Here is a 26,284-nt window from a genome sequence, read left to right on the forward strand (position 1 = left end):
GAGGAGGGACTGTTCTGATGTCAGGCTACTATGCCTTCAGAATGCAATCCCAAAAATATTCCAGATGTGTTCCCCAAGGGAGGGGGAAAAAGAATAGCAGGAGAATAGACAAGGAGCACAGAAGGGAAAAGGTGCTGCAAAGGCTGGAGCACCATGGTAGCCAAGCATGAACTCATCAAAATGTGGTAAGCCCCTGGTGGTTGGTTGGCTTGGAGGAAAGGGACCAAACAGAGAGGTCATTGGTCCCATCGGATTAGGGAAGGATGGGGAAGGAAATCAGTTGTGCCCTTTAAAAGGACCCATTCCAGCATTTGCCTGAAGTGATTTAGGGAAATCACTGAAAACCTAAATCAGGTTGGCTGGACGCAGGTTTGAACCGTCATCCTCCCGAATGTGAGTCCAGTGTGCTAACCACTGTGCCACCTTGCTTGGTCAGCCCCTGGTGGGAGGGGGAGCGAGGTGGAGTGGCTTTGTTCACTGTGTGTGTTTATAGTGTGAGCTGCGGTAGAAAATTCCATGAGTTGATAAGTAAGACCACTGAATTGGTGTTTGTTCACCAAAAAACTGAGATAATTTGAAACTTGAAAGAAATTTTGTATAGTGTATGGAAATGATGTAATGAATGAACCTGGAGTGAGGCGATGGTGCATCATGTTTAACAATGGCTTCACTAAGGTTCATAATGAAATGTGAAATGCCCAAGCACTGTTTATGCTGAACAGGTGGAGAAAATCAATAAAGGATTTACAAAAAGTGACACTTCACAATTTCAGAGCTGTCACTACAGTTTCCTCAAATTTCACAAACTTCATCATTTTGTGTTGGGACACAAAACCTAAGATACCATGGGCTTTGTGCTCATGATGGGTACTGAAACTCTTGCTAGAAGACCAAAAAAATCACAACACGGCATCTTTGATGTTTCTCGACAACTACAACACGCATGGTGAATCATTTCGTGATCATGTCATAACAGGAGATGAGACTTGGGTACAGTTCATGAACTTCCAAGACAAAACAACATTTTATGGCAGGAGATTATATAAGTTTTCCCATGAAACTGAGTAAATGTTTGCAAACATTGCCATCAAGAAAGACCATGGGGCAACTGTTTTGTGGGATGGAGAGGGTACGCTTTTGGGAGATTTCTTTGAATGTGAAAACAATATATAGTGAGAGATACTGTGAAACACTGACATAATCAAGAAGAGAGAGACAAAACAAACATTGAGGGATGTTGTTTTCCAAGGATTTTTTTTCTTTCACGACAATGCACAACCCCACACAGCCATTAAACCTTGACAGATCTCATACGGTATCAGATGGGAGTGTTCTGTCGATGCACCGTACAGTCCAGGCCCTGCTCCAAGTGACTTTCACTTGTTTCCACACATGAGGACCTGTCTCACAACACAAAACTTTGATGATGATAAAGAACTGTGTGCAGGTGGTCCTGCATGGTTGAGGTCTCAGGTGACGACATTTTATGATGATGGCATTGGAAAGATGGGGTATCATTACAAGATGAGTCTTAATGTTTTTAGAGAGATTATGCTGAAAATATATTTCAAAACTGCTCCTTTCAAATGTATGCAACGAAAGATGTTACCTATCACTTCTTTATTCTAAAATGTAAGTTACTGTTAAACAGCCCTAATACAGTCAAACTGAAGTGGCTTTGAATTGTTTCTCTAAGCAAAAAAGATCCCACATGCCATAGGTTAATACAGGCCCTCACACATGCGTTTTAACCATGCAACTGAGCAGGGTGCATCTACGCGTGTGTCTGAACATGTGCAGAACTGTGGTGTGCAGATGCATGTAGTGAAGTTTAGGGCCACGTTCTTACCCACATGCAAGTTAACATTAAGGAGTGTGATGTGCAAGCACCTGCCTATAAATTGTGAAACCCATGCGCAGGTCGTGAACATGTTAGATGCACAACAAAAGGAAACCTACCCGAGTACGAGTCTACCCCCTTTATGGAGAACAATGTGTTATTGATTGCTATGGCAAACAAACTGCTTTAAGTGCATTTTAAGGAATGCTGTTCTTTCAGAGAAATCTTGCAGATGTGTCAAAAATACTGAGAGAATAAAGTTCGAAGTGAAATGGGTATGTTTCCTTTCACTTTTGCAGTGTTACCCTACAACACATATCAACCTTCATTACAGTTCTATCACAGTCTTAGAGTTCAGGTATGTGAAAGTGCAACTATTTCACCTCTAGTGCCTCCCCTTTTGCTGTGCTTCCCCCTTCACGTGATGATGATGATGTAAATACTGTTGCTGTTATTGTTTCCTACGAGACACCTGCAGCTACATGAATCTAGAGTGTTATAATTACTGAGTACAATTCACAGACAATAAACTGGCTGAAGGAATCCCAATACATCATGTATTTTTAACCATTAGCTCCAATTCTGCTTCAGTATCTCTGATCTATTAAATGATAACTGCTTTTGGACACACTTTTTTCACCTTTATTTTATGGTGAAAGAAAGAATATTGGCAGTACGAACATTCATACGTCTTCTTGGCTTCATGGTTCAGTATATCTTCTGTTACTTCCAGTCTTGTATTTATCTTCTGTTTGGAAGATTGGACATTCCTCACTCCTAACTGGATGTTTTCCTAAAAAGTTGCCTCGCATTTCTAGGAGCAATTATGTGATTACTGCTGACTGCATTTCCCATAATTTACCTCTTCCTGAGCATGAGAAGATCCAGGCTTGGCAATTAAAGCAAATCATCCCTTGGAAAATATGAGGTTAAATACAAGGAACACACATCTAGACTTTATGTAGCCTGGTGAGAGAAGTGTACTGAAAGTTATGTTGCAGCTGTCACTTTTCATATGTTTGTTGTCAACTCTGGTCATGTTATATACTCAATATCACTCTTCACATTCCCATTCTCATTTTGAAGTTTTGAAGGTGGAATGTGTATGAAGAGCTGACATATTTCAATTACAGAAAGCTTCTGATTACCCATGCACCAATGATCCAGCTTGTGGGCTATCCTGGTTAAGGATTATCCACTGAATTTTTGACAAAATAAAATGAAGCTCGAAACAATCTGTTGTAATTATAATCATTATTTTCATTTAAAATACAAATTTCTCATTGTGAAGACACAGGCGACATAAATCATCCATGACTGGGTAAACAGTGATGCCTATCAGCAGGGGTTTGCACAGTTAAGTGATGCACATATAGTGAATGAAGTGTGTTTGGCAGAGGAAGAGATGACCAACGATTCCATTAACAAGCACATTGAGGCAATCAAATGTGATGATCTGTTATTAGAGTGTAAGGAAAAAATAAGTTTCACATTTCCCATGTTTTATCTCTCCATAAAATGAGAACCATTGTCAATTCATTTCCCAAAATGAACTGAAAGCAAGTGACACCAAATACAGTGTATTAAAAATGTAAGTTGTAAGCAAGTTGTCAGTTTCCAAAAAGTAACACATAAATAATACAGTGGGCTTTCAAATGTGGCGTGTAGCATGAATGTTAAATACAGTACATACAATAAATAGTAATTTCCTGTAAAAGATTTGTATTTTGGATTATCCACATTTTCTGGTTATTTGTGCAGTTGCAGGTTCACCTCAACCTGACTCATCAGGAACTTTCTGTATTTAAAATAATCAAAGAGATATAAAAATCTACTTAAAAAGAAAGTCATTCTCACCATATTGCCATACATTTTGTGTATGTTTGTAAGACTATATTCTTCTTGTTACCAAAGCTTTGGCTCCAATGCTGGAGCCCTCTTCCTGAAGTTTATTCAGCTGCATTGATGCATACTCTCAAACTGTGTCTCCTGTATTACCTGTGTTTGTCATTACAAAAGGCGTTCAAGCTTGGATTGGGAATGGATGAGGAAGGAAATTGTCCAAATGGATCACCCTAGAATTTGCTTTAAGCGACTTACAGAAAGCATTGATATGGCCAGACGGAGAATTGAATCCCAGTCCTCCAAAAAGTCATTACACATGCGTTTCACTGAATGCTTGAATAGCACCTTTCTTACTTCCCTTTTTTTCTCGTCCCACCATATGTATCAAAGAAAAAGGGAAATGAAGTGGAAGGAGGGAAGAAGGGAAATTTGAAGACAGAAGAAGTGGAAACTACAGAAGGTACCTCAAGGCATTTCTGGAAATCAGTAGAAAAAGTAGCTTGTCTTCAGTGATATCTCCTGATCTGCCAACATAAACAGATAATGCTAGATCTGAACCTACAGTTCAAGCTAGCAGCGAAGATGATTTGCAAAAATCCAGCAGTGAAGATGCTTCAAGTGAAAATGCAAGCAAAACTGTGGACTATGATGGATCATTTCATTCAATAAATAACCTAATGAGCAAATGCTGGTTCAAGAGGAATGTTGGCAATGGATGTAAGGACAAAGTGATAAGTTGCTGGCTGGTATCATGATTTTGTATGTACTGTATTTTGTTCTCCAACTGGGCCTTCTTGTCTTCTTTGAGGCAGGCAGGCAGATGTACATAATGGAAAACAGTTGAAATACTGGATCTTCATGGAAACATGAAAAACAGTTGTAACACACAGAGTGGAAAGAGTTTGAAGAGGAGGAGGAAACCTAGTGCAAACTCTACAAGGGGTTGTTCATTGCCTAAAATACCTGAAACTACAAAATTTGGCTTTCTGGACACAGGGAGTGGCTTTGGTGAGAAATGACACCTCGTGTGCAGGACAACTTCTTGGTCTGTTGAAGCTACTTGAAAATTCATCTTATCATGAAATGATATCTCATCCAAGTGGAAATTTAAGCATTTACCACATTTACCACATCCTCCCATTCATGTAACAGGATCTGCTGTTCACTGAAGCCTTCACAATGAGATACATAATATCAAATACTAACAGTTTTTGTTCAACTTGACTCCTGATCAGGCAAATTACAAGCAGACATCACAAGTTGTTAGATATGTTGACATGGATTCTGAAGATAAAACTATGTGTCTTCAAGAGTATTTCTTTGGCTTCATCAAAATAAGCCTGAAAGAAACCAAAACACTTATGAATAACATCTTAGGATAAATGGAAATGGATTGGCAGTGATGCAGGATGGCTAGTCATTAGGGCAAAGTTAGTTGACAGATTGAAGACAGACACAATACAGCTCTTTTTGTGAACTGTGATAACTAATCTATTAATTTAGCATCTGTGCATTTGGTCAACTAAGATGCGATGACGGTATCATTTTGGAACTATTCAGCTGTAGCATGTTTTCTTTCCTCATTTGAGAGTATATTGAGGGGCATCTAAAAAAAAACTTGCCCGTAGTCTTCTTGTGCGAATTTAAGACCAGGAACAACATAAGAAGAGAAGCCTTGCATCAGGCAGTATCTTGCAAAGATAGTTCAGGTTGGAAGCGGATGACTCTGAGACCAGAGAAACAAGAGATGATGTAAGTCAACTACACAACTGCATGTTGAGAGTTGACTTCCTGATTATGCTGGGATTCTGGGATGAAATTTTCACAAAGGCAAAGTTCTGAAAAGCCTCCTAGAAACTTATTTGAATATGCATGACTTTGTGCTTGATAGTAAGACAGTATGTGACAAGTTCCATGAAGAAAGAGAGACGTTAAGGCCCAAGTCACATGAGGAAGGATCACATCATGCAAAGAATTGTAACTTGACATTGCAAGGAACATTAGATGAAGAAAGCCAATGGCTGGTGTGTGGACCTCCGACACAGGAATAATGTAGCATTTTCATGTTGAAATGAACACAAGGTTCTCCACAGTAAACAAAGTGAATGAAAATTTTCAGTTTCTTCTCAGTACAGGAAGAATATGGTTTAGTCCTGATAAGGAGGAAGTGAATATCAAATATCTCAGATACAGCAAAATTTACAGCTGCAGTGTGGATGGTGCACAATTGTATGGAAAACTTTTCACCTGCATGATGTTGACATCAAGCTGCAATTCCATCAAACTATCAAAGCTAGAAGTACTGTTGCAGGTCACTGTTACACACTAATGAAAGTGTCTTCCAGAATTTAAGAGTAGCTGCCCAAATCATGCTGGCAGTCACTGTCTCCATCACTAACTGCATGAGGTACTGTAGCAAACTTAAGCTTATTTTTTCATATCTCAAAATATGCTCAGTGGCCTTACATGGCATGGTGGTGGAGACTGGAAAAAGATTGGTTGGTTGGTTGATTTGTGGGAAGGGACCAAACAGTGAAGTCATTGGTCCCATCGGATTAGGGAAGATTGGGGAAGGAAGTCGGCTGTGCCTTTTCAAAGAAACCATCTTCGCAGTTGCCTCAAGTGACCTATGGAAATCACAGAAAACCCAAATCAGAATGTCTGGATGCAGGTTTGAACCATCATCCTCCTGAATGTGAGTCCAGTGTGCTAACCACTGCGTCACCACGTTCGATGACAAATGAAATTTTTGCTGTCCTTGATAGCGGGTGTTCAGAGGCAAAAGTATCATCAGGAGCTTCTCAGGGAAGTGTAACAGGACCACTATTATTTTCTACATACATAAATGACCAGACAGACAGGCTAAGCAGCAGTGTACAGCTGCTTGCTGATGATGCTGTGGTGTAGGGGAAGGTGTCAAAATTTCTATTTGGTGTGATGAATAGCAGCTAGCTCTCAATATAGAAAAAAGTAAGGTAATGCAGATGAGTATGAAAAATGAACCCATAACATTCAAATCAAGCATTAGTAGTGTGCTGTTGGCACAATCATGTCGAATAAATGTCTAGGAGTAACATTGCAAAGCAAAATGAAATGGAATGGAATGAGCATGTAAGGACTGTAGTAAGAAAGTGAATGGTCCACTTTGGTTTATGGTTTACTGAGAGTTTTCAGAAAGTGTAGGGTGACCAGGCATCCGGATTAATCCAGACATGTCCTTTTTAGCTCTTTGTCCGGGGTCCGGGCGGATTTTTACAGTGTACGGCTTTTTCACAAAGTTGAGCGTAATATGGTTAAATTTACAATTCGTCCCATTCTAGTGCTCTTTTCTTAAATACTTAAACTATTGGCACAGCCTTCGTGATAAACACACACGAAGGCGGTGTTAGTAAGTGACACCAGGATCGTCGATGTTACCGTTGATCTACCTATAAGCGAATGCAAATATCGATTATTTAAAATTTTCATTTCGTATCTTCGCTTTGTATTGGCTTGACTTCCTGTAGTGCACGTGTTATTTGTGAGTGCAATTTTTAACCGAGTGAGTTACGTAAAATATTTGGCTATGCCTAAATGAAAGTGTACATTTTCTGAAGTCCTTTCCTGCAAATATCCGGCTTTAAGAAAGGGAGAAATGAATTTGAAGCGGAATGTAAGATATGTGGAGCTGGAACATACGTCTCAGTGGCCAATAAAGGTAAGAAATAAGTCGACAGATTAACCATCATGGTTTTAGTTCTTTGTTTCATAGTCATTCAATTTATTTTTACTCAGAAGGTTATTCAATTTATTTTTACTCGGAAGGTTAAAGTGCAGTTTACATGTCGTCAGCTGCTGCTTGAATTGTAGATGTTGGTAGCGGTGCATCGAATGTGGGGAGGTGAATGGTATTACATTTTTCGCTTTGTAAGCAATTCCATGTTGCTGACATAACAAAACAATTGACGCCACACTGTCACCATAATCAATGTTTTTAATTTTTTTTAATATTGCTCAGTTAACCACCACCTGACCATCAGTAACAATTAACTACTAGTTTCACCGGTAATTCCCGGCAGTCACGTGACTTGTCCAAAGCTGACGGGTGGTATCCTCATCTGCAGTTGACCCGTTTGATGTGTCCTCTTTTTTCTTCCTTTGTCCTCCTTTTTGAAGCTGTTTGTCCTCCTTTTTAAACAATTGCATCTGGTCACCCTAGGAAAGTGTGGTTCATTTGTAAAGGAGACTGCATATGGAACACTGGTGAGGCCCATTCTTGAATACTGCTCAAGTGTCTGGGATCCTCGCCAGGTCAGATTAAAGGAAGACACTGAAGCAATTCAGAGGTGGGCTGCTAGATTTCTTACTGGTAGGTTCAAACAACACACAAGCATTATGGAGATGTTTCAGGAACTTAAATCAGGATCACTGGAGGGAAGGTGACATTCGTTTTGAGAGATGCTATTGAGAAAATTGAGAGAACCAGCATTTGAGGCTGACTGCAGAACATTTTTACTGCCACCAACGTACATTTCACGTGACTAGAAGTAAAGGATACCTTCCGCCATGCACCATAAGGTGGCTGTATGTATGTACCATATGTGGATGGATATGTGTGTGTGTGCGTGAGTGTATACCCGTCCTTTTTTCCCCCTAAGGTAAGTCTTTCCGCTCCCGGGATTGGAATGACTCCTTACCCTCTCCCTTAAAACCCACATCCTTTCATCTTTCCCTCTCCTTCCCTCTTTCCTGATGAGGCAACAGTTTGTTGCGAAAGCTTGAATTCTGTGTGTATGTTTGTGTTTGTTTGTGTGTCTGTCGACCTGCCAGCACTTTCATTTGGTAAGTCACATCATCTTTGTTTTTAGATATATTTTTCCTACGTGGAATGTTTCCCTCTATTATAACCATATCATTAATTTGAACCCAACAATTACGTTTGTTATTGTCACTGTTGCATTTCGAAATCTTTCCTGTCGTCTTATTTTCTCTTTCTGTTTTTACCAGTAGTCTCACTTTGTATTCACCTTCCCCTTTTTACCGTAATCTACTATACAATTTTATCCCGCCTATATATACTCAATAATACGTAATCCACTTCCAAACCATAACCAAAAAAATTTTATTTTCCGCTTTCAACACTACCGCTGCTATAAAATCCACCGTTTCTAGTTCAATAACAGCTGCTTTCACGTATAAAACAACCATTTCGGCTAGTTCTAATAACTTTCACTATATTTCCACTTCCGTTTTTCGCACATCACTGATCATTTTTAGCCACTCCCCACAGGTTTTAACGTCATTATTTCTTCGTCAGACAATTGTTAGCCCCATTTTCGTAATCTTTCACCACTACACCACTCCTTTTAATACATTTACACGTTTTTTTCGAAATTTTCCCGAATTTCTCCGCCCTTTAACGCGTTTTAGCGGCAACACAACCACCTAACCTTTATGCACATCGCTGTCTACCAACCCAAGTTCACCAGAGGATCAACTTAACCAACACTTTTTCGCCTTTTTCCATACCAGATCTCCAGTTGCTTTCTAGTTCACCTTTATCCCTCCCCATATATTTTTATCTTTCATTTTCATTTCAGCCTCATGTTACACTTTCCACCTTCTAATACCATGTCACCCTCACAACACCCCCACAACGACCCCATTAAGTTTTATTTACATTCCCTCCGCAAACATGCCTTCACCCTAGCCAGATTATGCTCGCATATTTTATTTTCTCATGCTTGTCTGACATTTGGCATAACCCCCAAAGGCCTCACACTTAAAGTTCCCATCTCTGGCTGGCTTGTGTCTGTATATGTGTGGATGGATATGTGTGTGTGTGCGAGTGTATACCCGTCCTTTTTTCCCCCTAAGGTAAGTCTTTCTGCTCCCGGGATTGGAATGACTCCTTACCCTCTCCCTTAAAACCCACATCCTTTCGTCTTTCCCTCTCCTTCCCTCTTTCCTGATGAGGCAACAGTTTGTTGCAAAAGCTTGAATTCTGTGTGTATGTTTGTGTTTGTTTGTGTGTCTGTCGACCTGCCAGCACTTTCATTTGGTAAGTCACATCATCTTTGTTTTTAGATATATTTTTCCTACGTGGAATGTTTCCCTCTATTATAAATATAGATGTCAGTTTGATGAAGCAATTGAGTAATCTTCAGCAGCAAAACAATGAAAGATTAGTTTTCAGTATATCATTTGTGAGTAGAAAAATGGTTACGGTTTTGTTAACTTTTATTTTGTTCTTGTTAAAACAAAAATAATTCAATGACTTATAATCATGAAAGTGCAATCAGTGTTGCTTATGACATTTTTACTGTCTCTTGTGGTAAAAAATGGTGGTCTGACAAGCATTTCAGACACAAAAAATAAGACTAGTGCTTTCCATCAAATTGAACTCTCATATAATAAATTTAGTCTGCTTTTGATTACAATTTAATTTTTGTTCCTCTTTTGTGTAAGAGTATAGTTAGTATCTCACAAGTTTTTGTGTTGTAAATGATGCAGTTACCTTGATATTAAACATTATAAAAATGTTTTTATTATAAATTTGAGTTTTTACTATATATTCTTTGTTAACATTATACAGATCAGTTTTAAAAATCGAAATTTACAGTGAAACTTCCTGGCAGATTAAAACTGTGTGCCCGACCGAGACTCGAACTCGGGACCTTTGCCTTTCGCGGACAAGTGCTCTACCAACTGAGCTACCGAAGCACGACTCACGCCCGGAATTCACAGATTTACTTCTGCCAGTATCTCGTCTCCTACCTTCCAAACTTTACAGAAGCTCTCCGAGTTCGAGTCTCGGTCGGGCACACAGTTTTAATCTGCCAGGAAGTTTCATATCAGCGCACACTCCGCTGCAGAGTGAAAATCTCATTCTGGAAATTTACAGTGTTTCCTTTCTGCAGGAACGTAACACTGATAACAACATTTTATATTATTAAAATAATTAAGCATTTGTAGCAACCAAACCATTTCATATTAAATTATTCTTAATTATTTAGGCATCACAATATTGCATTATCACTGCAACTTACAAGTTAAGGCCGTGTGGTAGGAGTGGAGTTTGTAATTGACAGTTTAGTTATTTTCCGTCAAAACAGGTTACAAAAAGTTCTAGAATTACGAATTATTCTTGTGTAGAATACTGAACAATTAATGAAAGTACCTAACTACTGACTTTGCTTTATTGGTGCATTCAAATGTAGCAATATAACAATGGTGAATAGGAGGAACAGTGGAGTGAGGATTACAGTACCCTAGTTATGCCACCTAACAGCCTTATGTAGTGCCGCAAAATCATGTCAAAATTGTCATATACGCAAAATTCCACAGAAGTGCATCCATAAAAATGTCTTTTACACCTTTTGCTTCACCCAAAGGCATCTCCATCAAATGTCTTATAGAAACAATGTCTGAAAACATGTGATACAATTGTACATCAGTGCCATCACAGAGATAGCTATAAATCTCCAACTTCAAGATAAAAACACAGTGACTTCTCCCTCTGTATAAACTGAACAAAAGCAATGTTTCAAGTAGTTATTGTGGCAACAATGTCACTACTAAACTTGCAGACATAGCAGATTGGCAGCCTGTGTTTCGAACAATATGTATTGCATACAGGAATAACACAATACCCATATGAGTTGTAGTTATCTTCAAAGTTAAATAACATCAATGCTAAATGACCCAGTATTAACAGATTTGGTACATCCAACATAACCGGAATGGATGCCTGCACCATATTTAATTTTTAGTAATTTTTAAGTCATTTATTTGTAGATTTTAAGTTATTTTGTGTAATGTTTGCAAAGCCTCTGGTTTGAAGATGGTCATATAGATGAAAACTGGTTACAGGAACTGAAAATAAATAATTTTTGTGATCTAGACTGCTTTTTTATTTAAATATTTGGTTTTGTTGTGTGTGATTACATTAATGTTTTATGTTCACGTGGTATCATCAATTTTGTCTATTAAAGTTGTAGACAACCTACTGATTAGATATACAAGGTGTGTGAGAAACTTAATGGGACTGGCAACACTACAAGTAATCTGGCAACACTGTGTTGTTCCACCAGTGTAGACCAGTGTATTCATTCCTTCCAGATGTTCAGTCCAAGTTTCACCTCTGACAGCCATCACTTTATTTTTGAGAGTGCATCAGTGAAGTAGTGTTTTTGTTGTGTGTTACGAAAATGGAACAGTGCAGTTTAGAGTAATGTTTTGCCATCAGGTTTTGTATTAAACTTGGAGAATCCACAAGCATTACCTTTGAAAAGTTGAAGCAGGCCTATAGGGAACATTCCTTACCAAGAGCACAACTTTTTCACTGGCACATATCATTTTTGGAAGGCTGAGAACATGCTGAAGATGAATCTTGCTTAGGAAGACTTTCAATTTCAAAAACCAATGGAAACATCCAATATGTGTATGCTCTCGAGAGATCAAACCAACGTTTCACAACAAGGATGGTGGATGACCTATTAAACACATTCACCATACATGAAATTTTGACCAAATTTTGCACATGCAAAAGGCTTGTGCCAAAATGATGCCATACAACCTCACAACTGAGCAGACAGACAATCAAAGAAATGATTGCGTTGGTATTCTTAAGAGGACTGGCAATGACCACAAATGGTTCAGTTGTGTAATCACATGTGGTCAACCCTGGATTTTTAGCATGATCCTGAGAAAAAGCAGCAAAGTGAGGAGTGGCACACTGAGACATCTCCTTGACAAATAAAAAAAAATAATAATAAAAAAACAATGAGCAAATCAAAGATCAAAACAATGCTGATTTGCTTTTTTGACAATATGGGTATCGTGCTTAAGAATTCGTTCCTCCAGGACAAACTGTCAGCCTATGGTTTACAAAGTGTCCTTGAAAGGCTCAGGCAAGGGTGAATTGAGTGTGGTTGGACACTACAGGAAAGTGGATGCTGCATCATGGCAATGCCTGACGTCACATGGCCACTTCCATCATGGAATTTTTGACCTCAAAAGGCATTCCTGTTGTTCCACAGCCCCTGCATTCCCCTCATATAAGTCCTTGTGACTTTTTTCTTTTTCCAAAATAGAAAAATGCCTTAACAGGATGTCATTTTGGGACTTTGGAGAACATTCAAAAGAACATGACTGACATGTTAATGGCCCTACCAGCTGAAGCCTTTCAGCACTCCTACAAAGATTGTGAACAATGGCTCTATCAGTGTACAGCTGCTGAAGGGCACTACTCTGAAGAGGAAAATGTTGTCTGAAAGAAATAAAAACTCTGTTACATAAAAAATAAGCCTCATTACTTTTTCACACACCTTTAGAACACATAGATTGTGACAATGTGGTCAATGTCCACATTCTTTTAAATGATAATATAACCAAAATTCTACTGAGTGCACAACATCCAATTTACATTAATGAAGCTTCATTAGATGCCTGCACCCTGAAGGATTTTTAAATTGAAATCACTGTTTCCCATTCATCATTTTCATATTAATTATAAAGAAGCCATCCATAACAATTCACATTTGCAGCAATTTCGAGTCACAATCAATCTTATGACAATATCAAGAAATATTCCAGCTCTCAGCCCACAGAGCTACTAGATAATTAGTGGACAACACTTTTCCTAAACTGACCAACTGGAAATAGAATAAAAACAATACCCAGTACTGAATACCCTCTTTGGGTTTCACCGACACCAGTGACTTCAATCTGGCATTTCTAAGGGGCTGATGGTATTCCCGCATTTCTGGAGCAACTGACCCAGAGCATATCATTAGACAGCCCCAGTTATCTTGAGTACAGAATCACTATCATGGCAATAAAACAAAGCAAGTCAACAAATTGCTCCATACATTAACAATCAAGGACTGAACTGAAACAGAAAAAAGTTAAATATTGTCAACCATAGACACTATCACTGATATACAGGGTGTTACAAAAAAGTACGGCCAAACTTTCAGGAAACATTCCTCACAAACAAACAAAGAAAAGATGTTATGTGGACATGTGTCCGGAAATGCTTACTTTCCATGTTAGAGCTCATTTTATTACTTCTCTTCAAATCACATTAATCATGGAATGGAAACACAGCAACAGAATGTATCAGCGTGACTTCAAACGCTTTGTTACAGGAAATGTTCAAAATGTCCTCCATTAGCGAGGATACATGCATCCACCCTCCGTCGCATGGAATCCCTGATGCGCTGATGCAGACCTGGAGAATGGCGTATTGTATCACAGCCGTCCACCATACAAGCACGATGAGTCTCATTTGGCACCGGAGTTGCGTAGACAAGAGCTTTCAAATGCTCCCATAAATGAAAGTCAAGAGGGTTGAGGTGAGAGAGCGTGTAGGCCATGGAATTGGTCCGCCTCTACCAATCCATCGGTCACCGAATCTGTTGTTGAGAAGCGTACAAACACTTCGACTGAAATTTGCAGGAGCTTCATCGCACATGAACCACATGTTGTGTCGTCCTTGTAAAGGCACATGTTCTAGCAGCACAGGTAGAGTATCCCGTATGAAATCATGATAACGTGCTCCATTGAGCGTAGGTGGAAGAACATGGGGTCCAATCAAGACATCACTAATAATGCCTGCCCAAACGTTCACAGAAAATCTGTGTTGATGACGTGATTGCACAATTGCGTACGGATTCTCGTCAGCCCACACATGTTGATTGTGAAAATTTACAATTTGATCACGTTGGAATGAAGCCTCATCCGTAAAGAGAACATTTGCACTGAAATGAGGATTGACACATTGTTGGATGAACCATTCGCAGAAGTGTACCCGTGGAGGCCAATCAGCTGCTGATATTGCATGCACACGCTGTACATGGTACGGAAACAACTGGTTCTCCCGTAGCACTCTCCATACAGTGACATGGTCAACGTTACCTTGTACAGCAGCAACTTCTCTGACGCTGACATTAGGGTTATCGTCAACTGCATGAAGAATTGCCTCGTCCATTGCAGGTGTCCTCGTCGTTCTAGGTCTTCCCCAGTAGCGAGTCATAGGCTGGAATGTTCCGTGCTCCCTAAGACGCCAATCAATTATTTCGAACGTCATCCTGTCGGGACACCGTTCTGGAAATCTGTCTCGATACAAACGTACCGCGCCACGGCTATTGCCCCGTGCTAATCCATTCATCAAATGGGCATCTGCCAACTCCGCATTTGTAAACATTGCACTGACTGCAAAACCACATTTGTGATGAACACTAACCTGTTGATGCGATGTACTGATGTGCTTGATGCTAGTACTGTAGAGCAATGAGTCTCATGTCAACACAAGCACCGAAGTCGACATTACCTTCCTTCAATTGGGCCAACTGGCAGTGAATCGAGGAAGTACAGTACAGACTGACGAAACTAAAATCAGCACTAATATGGAAATTAAGCGTTTCCGGAGACATGTCCACATAACATCTTTTCTTTATTTGTGTGTAAGGAATGTTTCCTGAAAGTTTGGCCATACCTGTTTGTAACACCCTGTATATGGGACCTACTACATCTGCATCTATATCTATACTCTGCAAACCAATGTTAAGTTCAAAAATGGCTCTGAGCACTATGGGACTTAACATCTATGGTCATCAGTCCCCTAGAACTTAGAACTACTTAAACCTAACTAACCTAAGGACAGCACACAACACCCAGTCATCACGAGGCAGAGAAAATCCCTGACCCCGCCGGGAATCGAACCCGGGAACCCAGGCATGGGAAGTGTAATGTTAAGTGCATGGCACTTCCCACTGTACCAGTTATTAGGGTTTCTCCCCATTCCATTCACTTATGGAGCACAGGAAGAATGATTGTTTGAATGCCTCTGTGCATGCTTTATTTATTCTGATCTTGCCCTTACAATCCATATGTGCGCAATATGTAAAGGGCTGTAGTATGTTCCTAGAGTCATCTTTAAAAGCCGTTCCTTCAAACTTTGTTACTAGACTTTCTTGATACAGTTTACATCTATCTTCAAAAGTCTGCCAGTTCAGTTTCTTCAGCATCTCTCTGTCACTCTCCCATGAATCAAACAAACAGTGACCATTTATGCTGTCCTACTCTGTATACATTCAATATCCTCTCCGAATCCTATTTGGTACGGATCCCACACACTTGAGCAATACTCTAGAATGAATTGCACAAGTGATCTGTAAGCAATTTCCTTTGTAGATTGATTACACTTCCCCAATATTCTACCAACAAACCAAAGAATTACCACCTGCTTTATCCCTGACTGAGTCTATGTTATCATTCCATTTCATATTCCTACAAAGTGTTACACCATGGTATCTGTATGAATTGGCCGATTCCAAAAGTGACTTACTAACATTGTAGTCATAACATAATATATTTGTCAGTCTTTGCACAACTTTGAAATCTTAACAAAATCTGAATGAATATTTATTCAGCTTCTTTCGGACAGTACTTCATTACAGATAACTGCACCACCTGCAGGAAGTCTGAGGTTACTATTATTAATGTCTGCAAGGTCATTAACATACAACATGAATAACAAGGGTCCAAACACACTTCACTGGAGCACACCCGAAGTTACTTGTACATCTGATTATGACTCTCCATCCAAGTTCACAAGCTGCATTCCCCCCTACCCAAAAGTCCTCAATCCAGTGAAAAATTTAATCTGATACCCAATATGACTGTACCTTTGACTATAAGTGTAGGTGTGGTACTGAGTCAAAGGCTTTTCAGAAATCAAGAAATACTGCATCCACCTGCCAGTCTTGATATAAAGCTTTAATTATGTCATGTGAGAGAAGTATGAATATGGTTTCAATGATAGATGTTTGGCATGGAGGAAGTAATTCTGCTCCATGTACCTCATTATGCTTGAGCTCAGAGTATGTGCTAAGATTCTCCAACAAATCGATGTCAAGGATACTGGATGGTAGTTTTGTGGATCAGTTCTACTACCTTTCTTGTAGACAGCTGTGACCTATGCTTTCTTCCGAAAACTGGGCATGGTTTTTCATTTGAGGCATCATCAACTGATTACATGAGGTCTGTTCAAAACATTCCAGAACAGTCATAATTTCGTGCCAGTGGTTCATTGGAACAAAATGTGGTTTGCATCCCTGCACAGACCTATGTTTAAAGTGTAGCTGCTGGAAGTTTCATTGTTGTATGTCTGTTAGTTACTGTTCAGTGCTTATTGAGTAGAACATTGTGTCGCACAGTTTGCGAATTTCAGGATGGCAGAGTTAGAGGAGCACTGCACCTGCATTAAATTTTGCATGAAACTCGAGAAACCTTACACCAAATGATGCAGGAAGCCTATGGTGATGAGTGCTTAAGCTGTACTTGATGTTACAAAAGTTTCACATGATTTAAAAATGGTCATATGGAAGTTAAAGATGGCCCTTGTTCAGGATACCATTCGATGTCTACCGATGATACTCATGCCAGAAATGTCAACGAAATTGTGCGGGCCAATCGAAGACTGACTGTCCGAGAGATTGCAGAAGAATGTAACATTTCAGTTGGATCATGTCATGAAATCATGACACAGCACCTTAGAATGCATCGTGTTGCCACCAAGTTCACACCACGGCTCATATGTCAAGACCAGAAATACCTTCACTTCACATTCTGTGAAGAGTTTTTGTTTGCACAAATGAAAACGAGATGTTCCTTAGGACAATCATAATCTGTGGTGAGACGTGGGTCTACAGTTATAATGTTGAGGCCAAGGTTCAATCTTCACTCTGGATTGGAAAAGGTACACTAAGACCAAAAAAACCTTGTCAGGTCAGGTCAGATGTCAAAGTCATGCTGATGGTTTTCTTTGACTTTGAAGGATTAGTTCATCATGACTTCGAGCCATAGGGACAATCTGTTAATCAATGGTACTATCAGGACATATTGTGATGCTTGTAAGAAAATCTGAGAAGGAAATGGCCTGAGATGTGGAGAGATGATTCATGATGCTTGCATCATGATAACACACTTGCACATTCATGACTGTTGGTGCTTGGCTATTAGACAAAAAATGAAATCATTGCGCTGCTTTAATCTCCGTACTCTCCAGACCTGGCCCCTGTGGACATTGTATTTATGTCTGAAGTTGAAAACTCCCTTAAGAGAACGAAGATTTGCAATGATAGAAGAGATAAAAGAAAATTCGCAGATGGCCCTTCATGTGATCCAGCAAGAGGTGTACCAAGACTGCTTCCAGAAGTGGAAACAGCATTGGGAGCAGTGTATAAAGTGTGGAGATAAGTATTTCAAAGCAAACCATACACAAAATGTAAAAGGTAAGTACAGAAAAATTTTCTAGAATTTTTTGAACAAACCTAGTAGTTAATCTGATAGAGATTCCATCAGGCCTTAGAGCTTTGTTCACTTTTAATGGTTTCAGCTGTTCCTCAACACCACTGACACTAATAATTATTTAAATCATCTTTTCAGTGGTATGGGATTAAGCTGGGGCAATGCTCCTTGGTTTTCATTTGTAAGGAAACATCTGAAAATGGAGTTAAGCATTTCAGCTTTTGCTTTGCTACCCTAAATTTCAGCTCCTATCTCACTCGATTGCTGCCACTAACAGTCTTTACATGTGACCAAATTTCTTTGGGTTTTGTGAAAGATCATTTGACAACATTCTGCTTTTGTATTCATTGAAGATTTCATGCATTGCTCTCTTGACAGACAAATGTGTTTCATTCAGTGTCTCATTATCTACAGTCCTATCCCTTGTTTTAAGTCTATTATGCAGTAGTCTCTGTTTCTTTTAAGTGACTGTATGGTCCCTCCTATTATGAGCTATTCTACTGGGTAACTGGGTACATCTGCATACAAGTCTGTCCAATGCATGGTCAACTTGAGCTACAGTTTTTCTATATGCCAACAAGCTACTACTCTGTGCTGAAAGTTTCAAGTTCCTCATTGAGATATCACACTACCGTTTTTTTGTTTTTTTGTATGTGTGTTTGTGTGTGTGTGTGTGTGTGTGTGTGTGTGTGTGTGTGTGTGTGTGTGTGTGTGTGTACTGAACATATGTATCTTTCTGCTACGCCACAACGTAGTTTGGTAATTTGCTGACAGTCAGCACTAGTCGCAAACATGGGAAGTTCCAGTGCGGAGCGAGCTTTCTGTGTGTTGGAGTTCGATAAAAACAAGTGTACTACAGCTACTCAATGGATGTTTAGAACCAAGTATGGTAAGAAGACACCAACAAGGAAAGCCATTTACCACTAGCACAACAAATTTGTCATGATGGGTTGCTTGCCTGGCAAAGAGAAGCGGATGTCCCAGTGAGAATGAAGTGAATGTGGAGCGCGTATTGACATCTGCCGGGTCACTCATGGTTCGCATATTGAATGTTTGAAAAGACTTTCAGAGTTTCTCTTCAATATTCAATATGTATGACATCTGTACAATGTTTAGTTATTCTGCAATAAATAATTGAAAGTGTTCCCAGACTTTATGAACACCCTGTATTCCCTGTTGACTGTTGGATTATTAAAGTCTCCATGATGATTACAGTTTGACTGGGGAACTTAAGTACAAGTGAACTGAGGTTTTCTCTAAAGTATTGGGTTACCCTGGAACCGAGTCCAGGGGCAATAAGAGGATCGAATTACCATTTTATGCCCATCCCTGATATTGAGTCTTACCCAAAGAATCTCACATGCAGCTTCAATTTCTATCTCAGTGGATTTGAGTTTCTTGTCTAAGGTGACAAATTATCCATCTTCTTTTCCAATTAGCCTATCATTTTGATATACACCTAAATTTTCCTCACAAATCTCACTATTGTCAATTTAAGATTTCAACCAGCTTTCTGTGCCTAGTATTATGTGCTTTTCAGAGCACCTGAAACTCTGGCACTTTTCCCTGAGTTTTTCAGCAGTTAACCATTACAATTTTAATACTCTCACTTGCGGGAGACATTTCTTTTGATCTTACACTGATACTTCTGGTTTCCTACAGCTATTGTCTGGACTGGATGGATTGCACCCTGTTCCCTCAACAGCTGCCAGAAGAGACTCTTTAACATGCTGAATGAGGCCCCTGGGCATACACACTGAGTGCACCTGGTGTCCTTTCCTGCCTCTAGCTGCTATTGCTGTAAGGGTTACCATCATTCACCGGATGTTTGAACTGCCGATGATTAAAAGATGCCTATCCTTTTGCATTTGCTCCTCTTTATACCAGACAAAACTAGTTTCCCCAAAACATTTGAAGTGTGTCCCTCTGGGTTACTTTCAGTGAATGACAGCACCTCTAACTTGTTGGTTATGTGGATCAGTATAAGACCCTGAGTCTACCCTGGTCCCTGTGCGCCATGTACAAGACACCTAGCTCTATCATTGAAACGCCACTCACTATTAAGTGTATGAGTAATGACATATCCCATACTTTTTGCCGAGAAGACAGGATCCACAGGAGAAGATAGTACTTGAGGTACCTTTGGTACCAGTACTGCAGACACGACTCTCAGGCATGCTACCAAACAGATTTGCAGAAGTTGCCATTTGCATACTGAAATAAAAAGAGGTTCAGACCTCACCAGGGGTTTTGGATGGCTTTCCAGTAACTCCACCCATTTCTTAAACCTTGCCAGCCCTTTTCCTTCATCCTCTTCTTTTCCATCCAACCCTTCTGCCAGATGACAGGGCCACTGGCTCTGTAAGGACACACATTTCCATATCTTTTATAGGTTTCCTCCTGCTGCAGTTTGCTGAGTAGATTTTATATCTTCATACTGAAAGACTCATTACTGGTTTTATAGTATAGTGCCGTGTTAGTGGCATCTTGCAGAATAACTGTGAGACAGTGATTGATTACCTCACCACAAAAAGACTGCACATAATTTAAATTTCTCAGAGATGCCAATCTTTTATTGCCTCCAAATGTGTTGTTATTTGGCAAATATCTGTGTGCTTTGTTAATGCTACACAATTTCAAGCTTTTGACTGAAATAAACTCAAGCCACAGTGTTGTTCTTCAGCACACCAATGTTCACGTTGCCACAGAAACAGCTATGTGCAAAATCCATGCAATTTGGATGTTTGTTTGTATATATAAAAGGCCAATGGCCTTGCAGCAGTGGTAACACCAGTTTCCATCAGATCGCTAAAGTTAAGTGTTGTCGGGCTGGGCTAGCACTTGGATGGGTGACCATCCAGTCTGCCAACTGTGGTTCACTCAGCCCTTGTGAGGCAAACTGACAATCAACTTGATTGAGCAGCCCCGGTCTCATAAACTGACATAAAGCCAGGAGAGCAGTGTGCTGACCTCATGGCCCTCCATATCCACATCCAGTGATGCCTGTGGACTGATGAGACACAGCAGCTGGTCAGAACCATTGGTGAGTCCTCGTGTGCAGATTCCTGTGCCTATTTGAAATTCTAGATTCACATATTTTACTGTTCACATCACTTCTGCATAATTTTAGCCATTTGTACTGTGATATATTGTAAAATTTCAAATAATCGGAAGGGCCACAATAAACTCTTACTTTTATTGTCAATAGGCTTAAATTTATTTGTGCTCTAGTAAAATTTTTTGAGAAAGTAGGCCTATCCTCAATCAAAACAATCATTATCTAATTTCATTATATGACTCTGTGAGAAATAGGTTATTTCTGGGAATTTTTGAACACTTACAAAACTATATTTTCATGAGTTGTCAACATCAGTGTTTCGGATACGTAACTTATTTCATAGCAAATCAGCATTTGCGGTTCACAGTTACTGCCAAAGAATAGATCACTCCTGATTTTCATTGTATACTGGTGCATATAAATGTGAATCTTTGAGAATTTTCATAAGATACCATTGTCCTGTCCACAATCTAATTCACAGTAAATCAGTGTTTGTGATTTAGTTACTGTACCAGATATACATATGTGTTGCATCTAGTTTTCCCTTAAAGAGGAGTAGCCCTTATATATTTTCTACATTTATCATAAATTAATTCTGGTTTTGAGTTTGCTAACAACTATAATTAACCTCAAAAACTTATAGGAAACTGCCAATTTTTATCACTGGTTTTCCTGTTGCCTTAATATAAATCTAATTTTGTGTATTTGTTTCAATTCTTATAGGGAACTGGTACCTTTTAGCTCAGATTAAAAGACAATCAGTGGGCTTAGTTTAAGGTTATTCATTCACTGTCCTGTAACACACAGCACCAGCCAAAATGCAGTCCCACAGTGAATGCTGTTCTCTAACACAAAATGAGTTGCCTGACATTTGTAAGCAGCTTGAAATCACCCTTACTACTGTCAAATGACTGGAAAGAATTTTGTACACCTCTGCAGACTCTTCCCCTGCAGAGGTGTACAAAATTCTTGCCCTATGGGTCCTGTTTATAGCCTCCATGTACAGTATACATTACGAAAATCACTCACAGCAGCAGCTGATGAATGAAAGCATGGAACGGGAGAAATCATCTCACATTAAGCTGAAGATGGAATGAATGGACTTAACAGCTGCTTTTAAAAACTACAACCTGTGTATAATGGAACTCTTTCAACTCAAGAAAGAGGTACTTATATCACCTATGTGGAGCAGAAATTTCTCCAGTACCTTTCTGGGGTCAAATTCCATCTGGTTACTGATCACAAATGAATCACTGAATTTCTAATCCCACTAGAAAAACACTAAGTGCAACTCACTAACTGAACTGCTGGACATACTTTTAGGTCAACTACAATTACTATCAGTTTCATTTGACAGTGAAATGTACTAATGCATGCATATCATTATGCCTATTATCAGATCCTAAGAATACTTTAGATACCACAGAAAATATATTTTTTCCATTGATACAGGAAGGACTGAAAATATAAAAGCTTTTCCAGTAAAGGCAAAATCTGTCATCAAGAAACTGACAATTATTTAGTACTGAGGAATGTCCATAAGTAAATACATTTTGGGTGGTATGTGGAATGATTCAATGTTAGGCACCCAGAAGAACAGCATTTGTTTACCCCACAGCATCAACTTTTACAACAGGGCCTCATCCTTGTCCACAGTACCACAAAAAGATGCTGTTGGATATTAGTTTCTCCAACACAAAAGCCAGAAATCATGCACTTATTACACGAAGTTGTTGGCATGAAAGATATTGTGTCCAGTTTTGTAACAGTAATTGTACTAAACATCTATTGTGACCATTAGTCACCTATTCAGAAAATGAAGCATTTGTCATGCAGATTTTCACATATTGGTCAACACCAACACAGTCAAAGGAATAAAAGAACTTAATTTATTATTATCATTATTTTTTAAACTAACAGTAGTAGATACATTTTATGTATCCCTTATGCAATAAATAGGAATTCTATAACATACAAGGCCACCTCCTGGTGCTCACATAATTTTTGCTTTAACTGTTAGATATCAACTTTGGGTGCCAGTTGTAGGTGCAGTACTTTAAAGGTATATGAGTGGGCAATGGAATGAATAATTTCATTGCTCAGTCTAATTCAAGATCAGACACTTAGTATTTCTTTTAAATCACATGGAAAAATCATTGTATTTTGAGAATGAAGAACAACTTTCACTATTTCTTAAAACAGAACAAATCATTTAAGAACAAGATGAGGGTGGAACTTCTCCATCGGTGTTAAGACACTATGCTGCTCCACCTTGTCAAGCAGAATGGCTGTGCCCACTTTACAGAGGTCACAGTCCATTATTTCCACACCAGGATTGAATTTTGGCTATATGTATCAGACAATGAAGGATTTGATCATCTAGTTTGATCACCACCAAAAGGGTAACCATGGTGGAAGTGCATAGGCCATGAGTTTTGGTGACCATACGCTGGAATCACATTCATGCCCATCAATATGACAATGCCATAATCAACAATCTACCACAAAAATCTATGCACCAGGCAGACCATGCTCCCTTGCACACTTTCCCTGTAGACCCGAAGCTCATTCTGACACTGTTCCATGATATTACATTTCTAGAGCCACTGGCAGCACCTTCCTTGGGTTATTGTGGGACCATCACTACTCAGCCAGAAACCAAACTATTTGTTCCTGTTTATATGAGGGAGGGAGAGGGGGAGAGAGAGAGAGAGAGAGAGAGAGAGAGAGAGAGAGAGAGAGAGAGAGAGATAGTATGTCACCTGAGGGCAATGATAGCAACACAAGGTATCAGTAGAGGCTGAATGTGAAATGCCACTAGTCACAAAATCTGTTTCTGCATAGAGCACCAGTAGCATTGTTAAATTCTTGTTTCCAGCCAGCTTTCACATCGTCATTGTCTAAAGGCCTTAAAAGCGGTGCCTATGACTCCAAGATACTTCAGCACGTCATATTTTTTGTACCACTGCATCAAAAAAGAGCCCTTTTCCTACACTGACTCTTTGCAAAACTATCTACTGCTCCTCTTGCTGTAATTTCTCCTTGTTCTCATGTCTTCCTTTTCCACTCCTTCATGATGCCCATTCACTTCACACTTTAAAGAACACTACCCACTATTAATCCAATCCAACAGACTGTTTTGCCAAGAAGCTCACAGTCCTCTTTCAGATGTGGAATCACCAGCGTTGTGAGTATACTAGTACAGTGTTGCAACCAACAGTGGCCAATGAAACTGAATCTGAGCTTACTGAGGTTGTAGAGGTATGATGGTGCTTATCAGCTTTCACTAGCCTGGGCTTAGAAGCCCAAACACAGGAAGTGTTGACTGAGCTCTCTACTGTATTCAAAATTTGGCCCCATCTAGGTACTTCAGAAATGTCAACAATATTATGAAAAGGATAAACTGCAACTCGCCATATAGAGGAGATGCTGAGTTGCAACAAAAAGACTGTTATATATTTTAGCTTTAGACCAAATGGGGCTTTTTCTGAAGAAGTACAGTTTTTTTATGTGCCTGCCTGTGATTCATCATCTCCTATATATGATGAGTAACAATCTTATCATTTCCATAGTATTGTTGTTGCTCTGTCCTGGACTTTCCATTGTTTGGTTTTACTTAAGATATGTTAGAGAGATGGTGAACTTGACTCCCTCAAAGAGTATCAATGATTCCTTCGGAGCTATACATATGAAGAACTAAGCTGCAGAAACATGACAGCTAAAATTGGTCACTAAACACAACTGGAAAAATGCTGATGTTTATCACTACTCTGCTTTACTACTTACTCAGCTTGTGTGCAGGATCTAATAGCCCCTTAAAGTAAATTTGTTTTTGGCAAATTACTGTATCATTTTACCTGCCTCCATGTTGCCACAACTTGAAAATTTAATGTCAACAATATATACAAATTAATCTTTAAACTATTACTCGTACGTACCTGATTTGTTTGCTCCAATGGCAAACGTAATAATGTCATCATATGGTCCATCATAAGCAGGAATTTTATTCTGCACGAATGTCAATTTTGTGGAAGCTGTTCTCTTTAGATTTATCAGTGTTGCAGAATTTACCATTGGGACCGAAAAGCAGCCAGTACGTTCCCGGTACAGTATAGGCTGGTAATCCTCTGTTCGCTGATAATAATACTCCTCTGTCATACCAGCCCAGAAGTTTGAATACATTCCATCAGATCTGAGCATTGGGGCTGCTACAGTGAGATTTTCCTGTACAAGCAGCTGGAGTGTATTTGGATTTGTCAGAAACACATCGCAGTCCAGAAACTGAAACATAAATGAAAAATATTACAAACAAAAAATTATTTCCTGGAAAGAAATGAAGTTTCACATAGAGCACTCACATATCGGCCAAATCCCATGATATTTAATAGAAGTTAAAGTTGATGTCATGATAAATAGCAGGTACAGAGGACAAAAAGTAAAAGAATTTAAATCCTTATGATTTTAAACAGTTTGCAGTGGGAAGGACTAACTGACATTTCAGGAGAACTACATAATGAAATACCCAATACAAGATGCAGGAGTAGGTGATGCACTTTTCAAGTCACTTATGTAAAAACTGTGTTTACTCACATATTTTATACATTGAATTCTGCAAGTGGGAACTCTCCATGCAACACAGCCTTTGCTGGTGTCCATCCTTTACATGCCTCTATTTCTGTAAACTGAAGAGCGAGCGAGCGAGTCTCCACTCTGCCTACCCAGCTACAACACATGGCACTACTACAGGCTGTTTCACAACGTAGTACTGGCCCTGCCGCAACACACACTTTAAATCTGTGGCAGTGCAGTATACAGATACGTCCCAGTTGCATTTATTTTTAGATAAATGTGTTAAGACCATAAGAAATACAAAAGACAGTAGCTTTTTCTGAAACACGACATTATTGAATAAATAACACTAACATAAGAACAGAAGTCAGGATTCTACTACAAATATAGAACCGAATGTCTGTTCAAGTGAATGTATGTTTGTCTATTGCTGTTCGTAAAACGAACCCCATATAATGCAATTAATCTGTAGAATTTAAGGCTTGTTCTTACTTTTTGTTTCTACTAAAAAGGTAGAAGTTTTCTTTGGAGGGCTGCATTGAAACTATACAATTCTTGCAACATGAAGAGTGTTCATAAAGTAAGCAGAAATTTATAATTTTGTTTGTTGTATTAGTCCAATGTGAACTACTTTTTTTGTCACTGTCTTCGTAAACATGTCTGAAAAATATGTGTAC

At 39.2% G+C, this 26,284-nt stretch overlaps 1 protein-coding gene across 1 annotated transcript in view; it reads right to left on the bottom strand.

Annotated features, from left to right (window-relative positions):
* Nucleotides 1-26,284, bottom strand: part of LOC126259947 (glycosyltransferase 25 family member) — an 846,623-nt gene that overhangs the window by 799,428 nt on the left and 20,911 nt on the right. Inside the window, exon 3 of the mRNA XM_049957050.1 lies at nt 24,977-25,319. Within this exon, the coding sequence (XP_049813007.1) occupies nt 24,977-25,319 (343 nt within the window). The remainder of the gene's footprint in view (nt 1-24,976; nt 25,320-26,284) is intronic.

The sequence above is a fragment of the Schistocerca nitens genome, chromosome 5, assembly GCF_023898315.1.
Source record: "Schistocerca nitens isolate TAMUIC-IGC-003100 chromosome 5, iqSchNite1.1, whole genome shotgun sequence".
Taxonomy (NCBI): Eukaryota; Metazoa; Arthropoda; class Insecta; order Orthoptera; family Acrididae; genus Schistocerca; species Schistocerca nitens.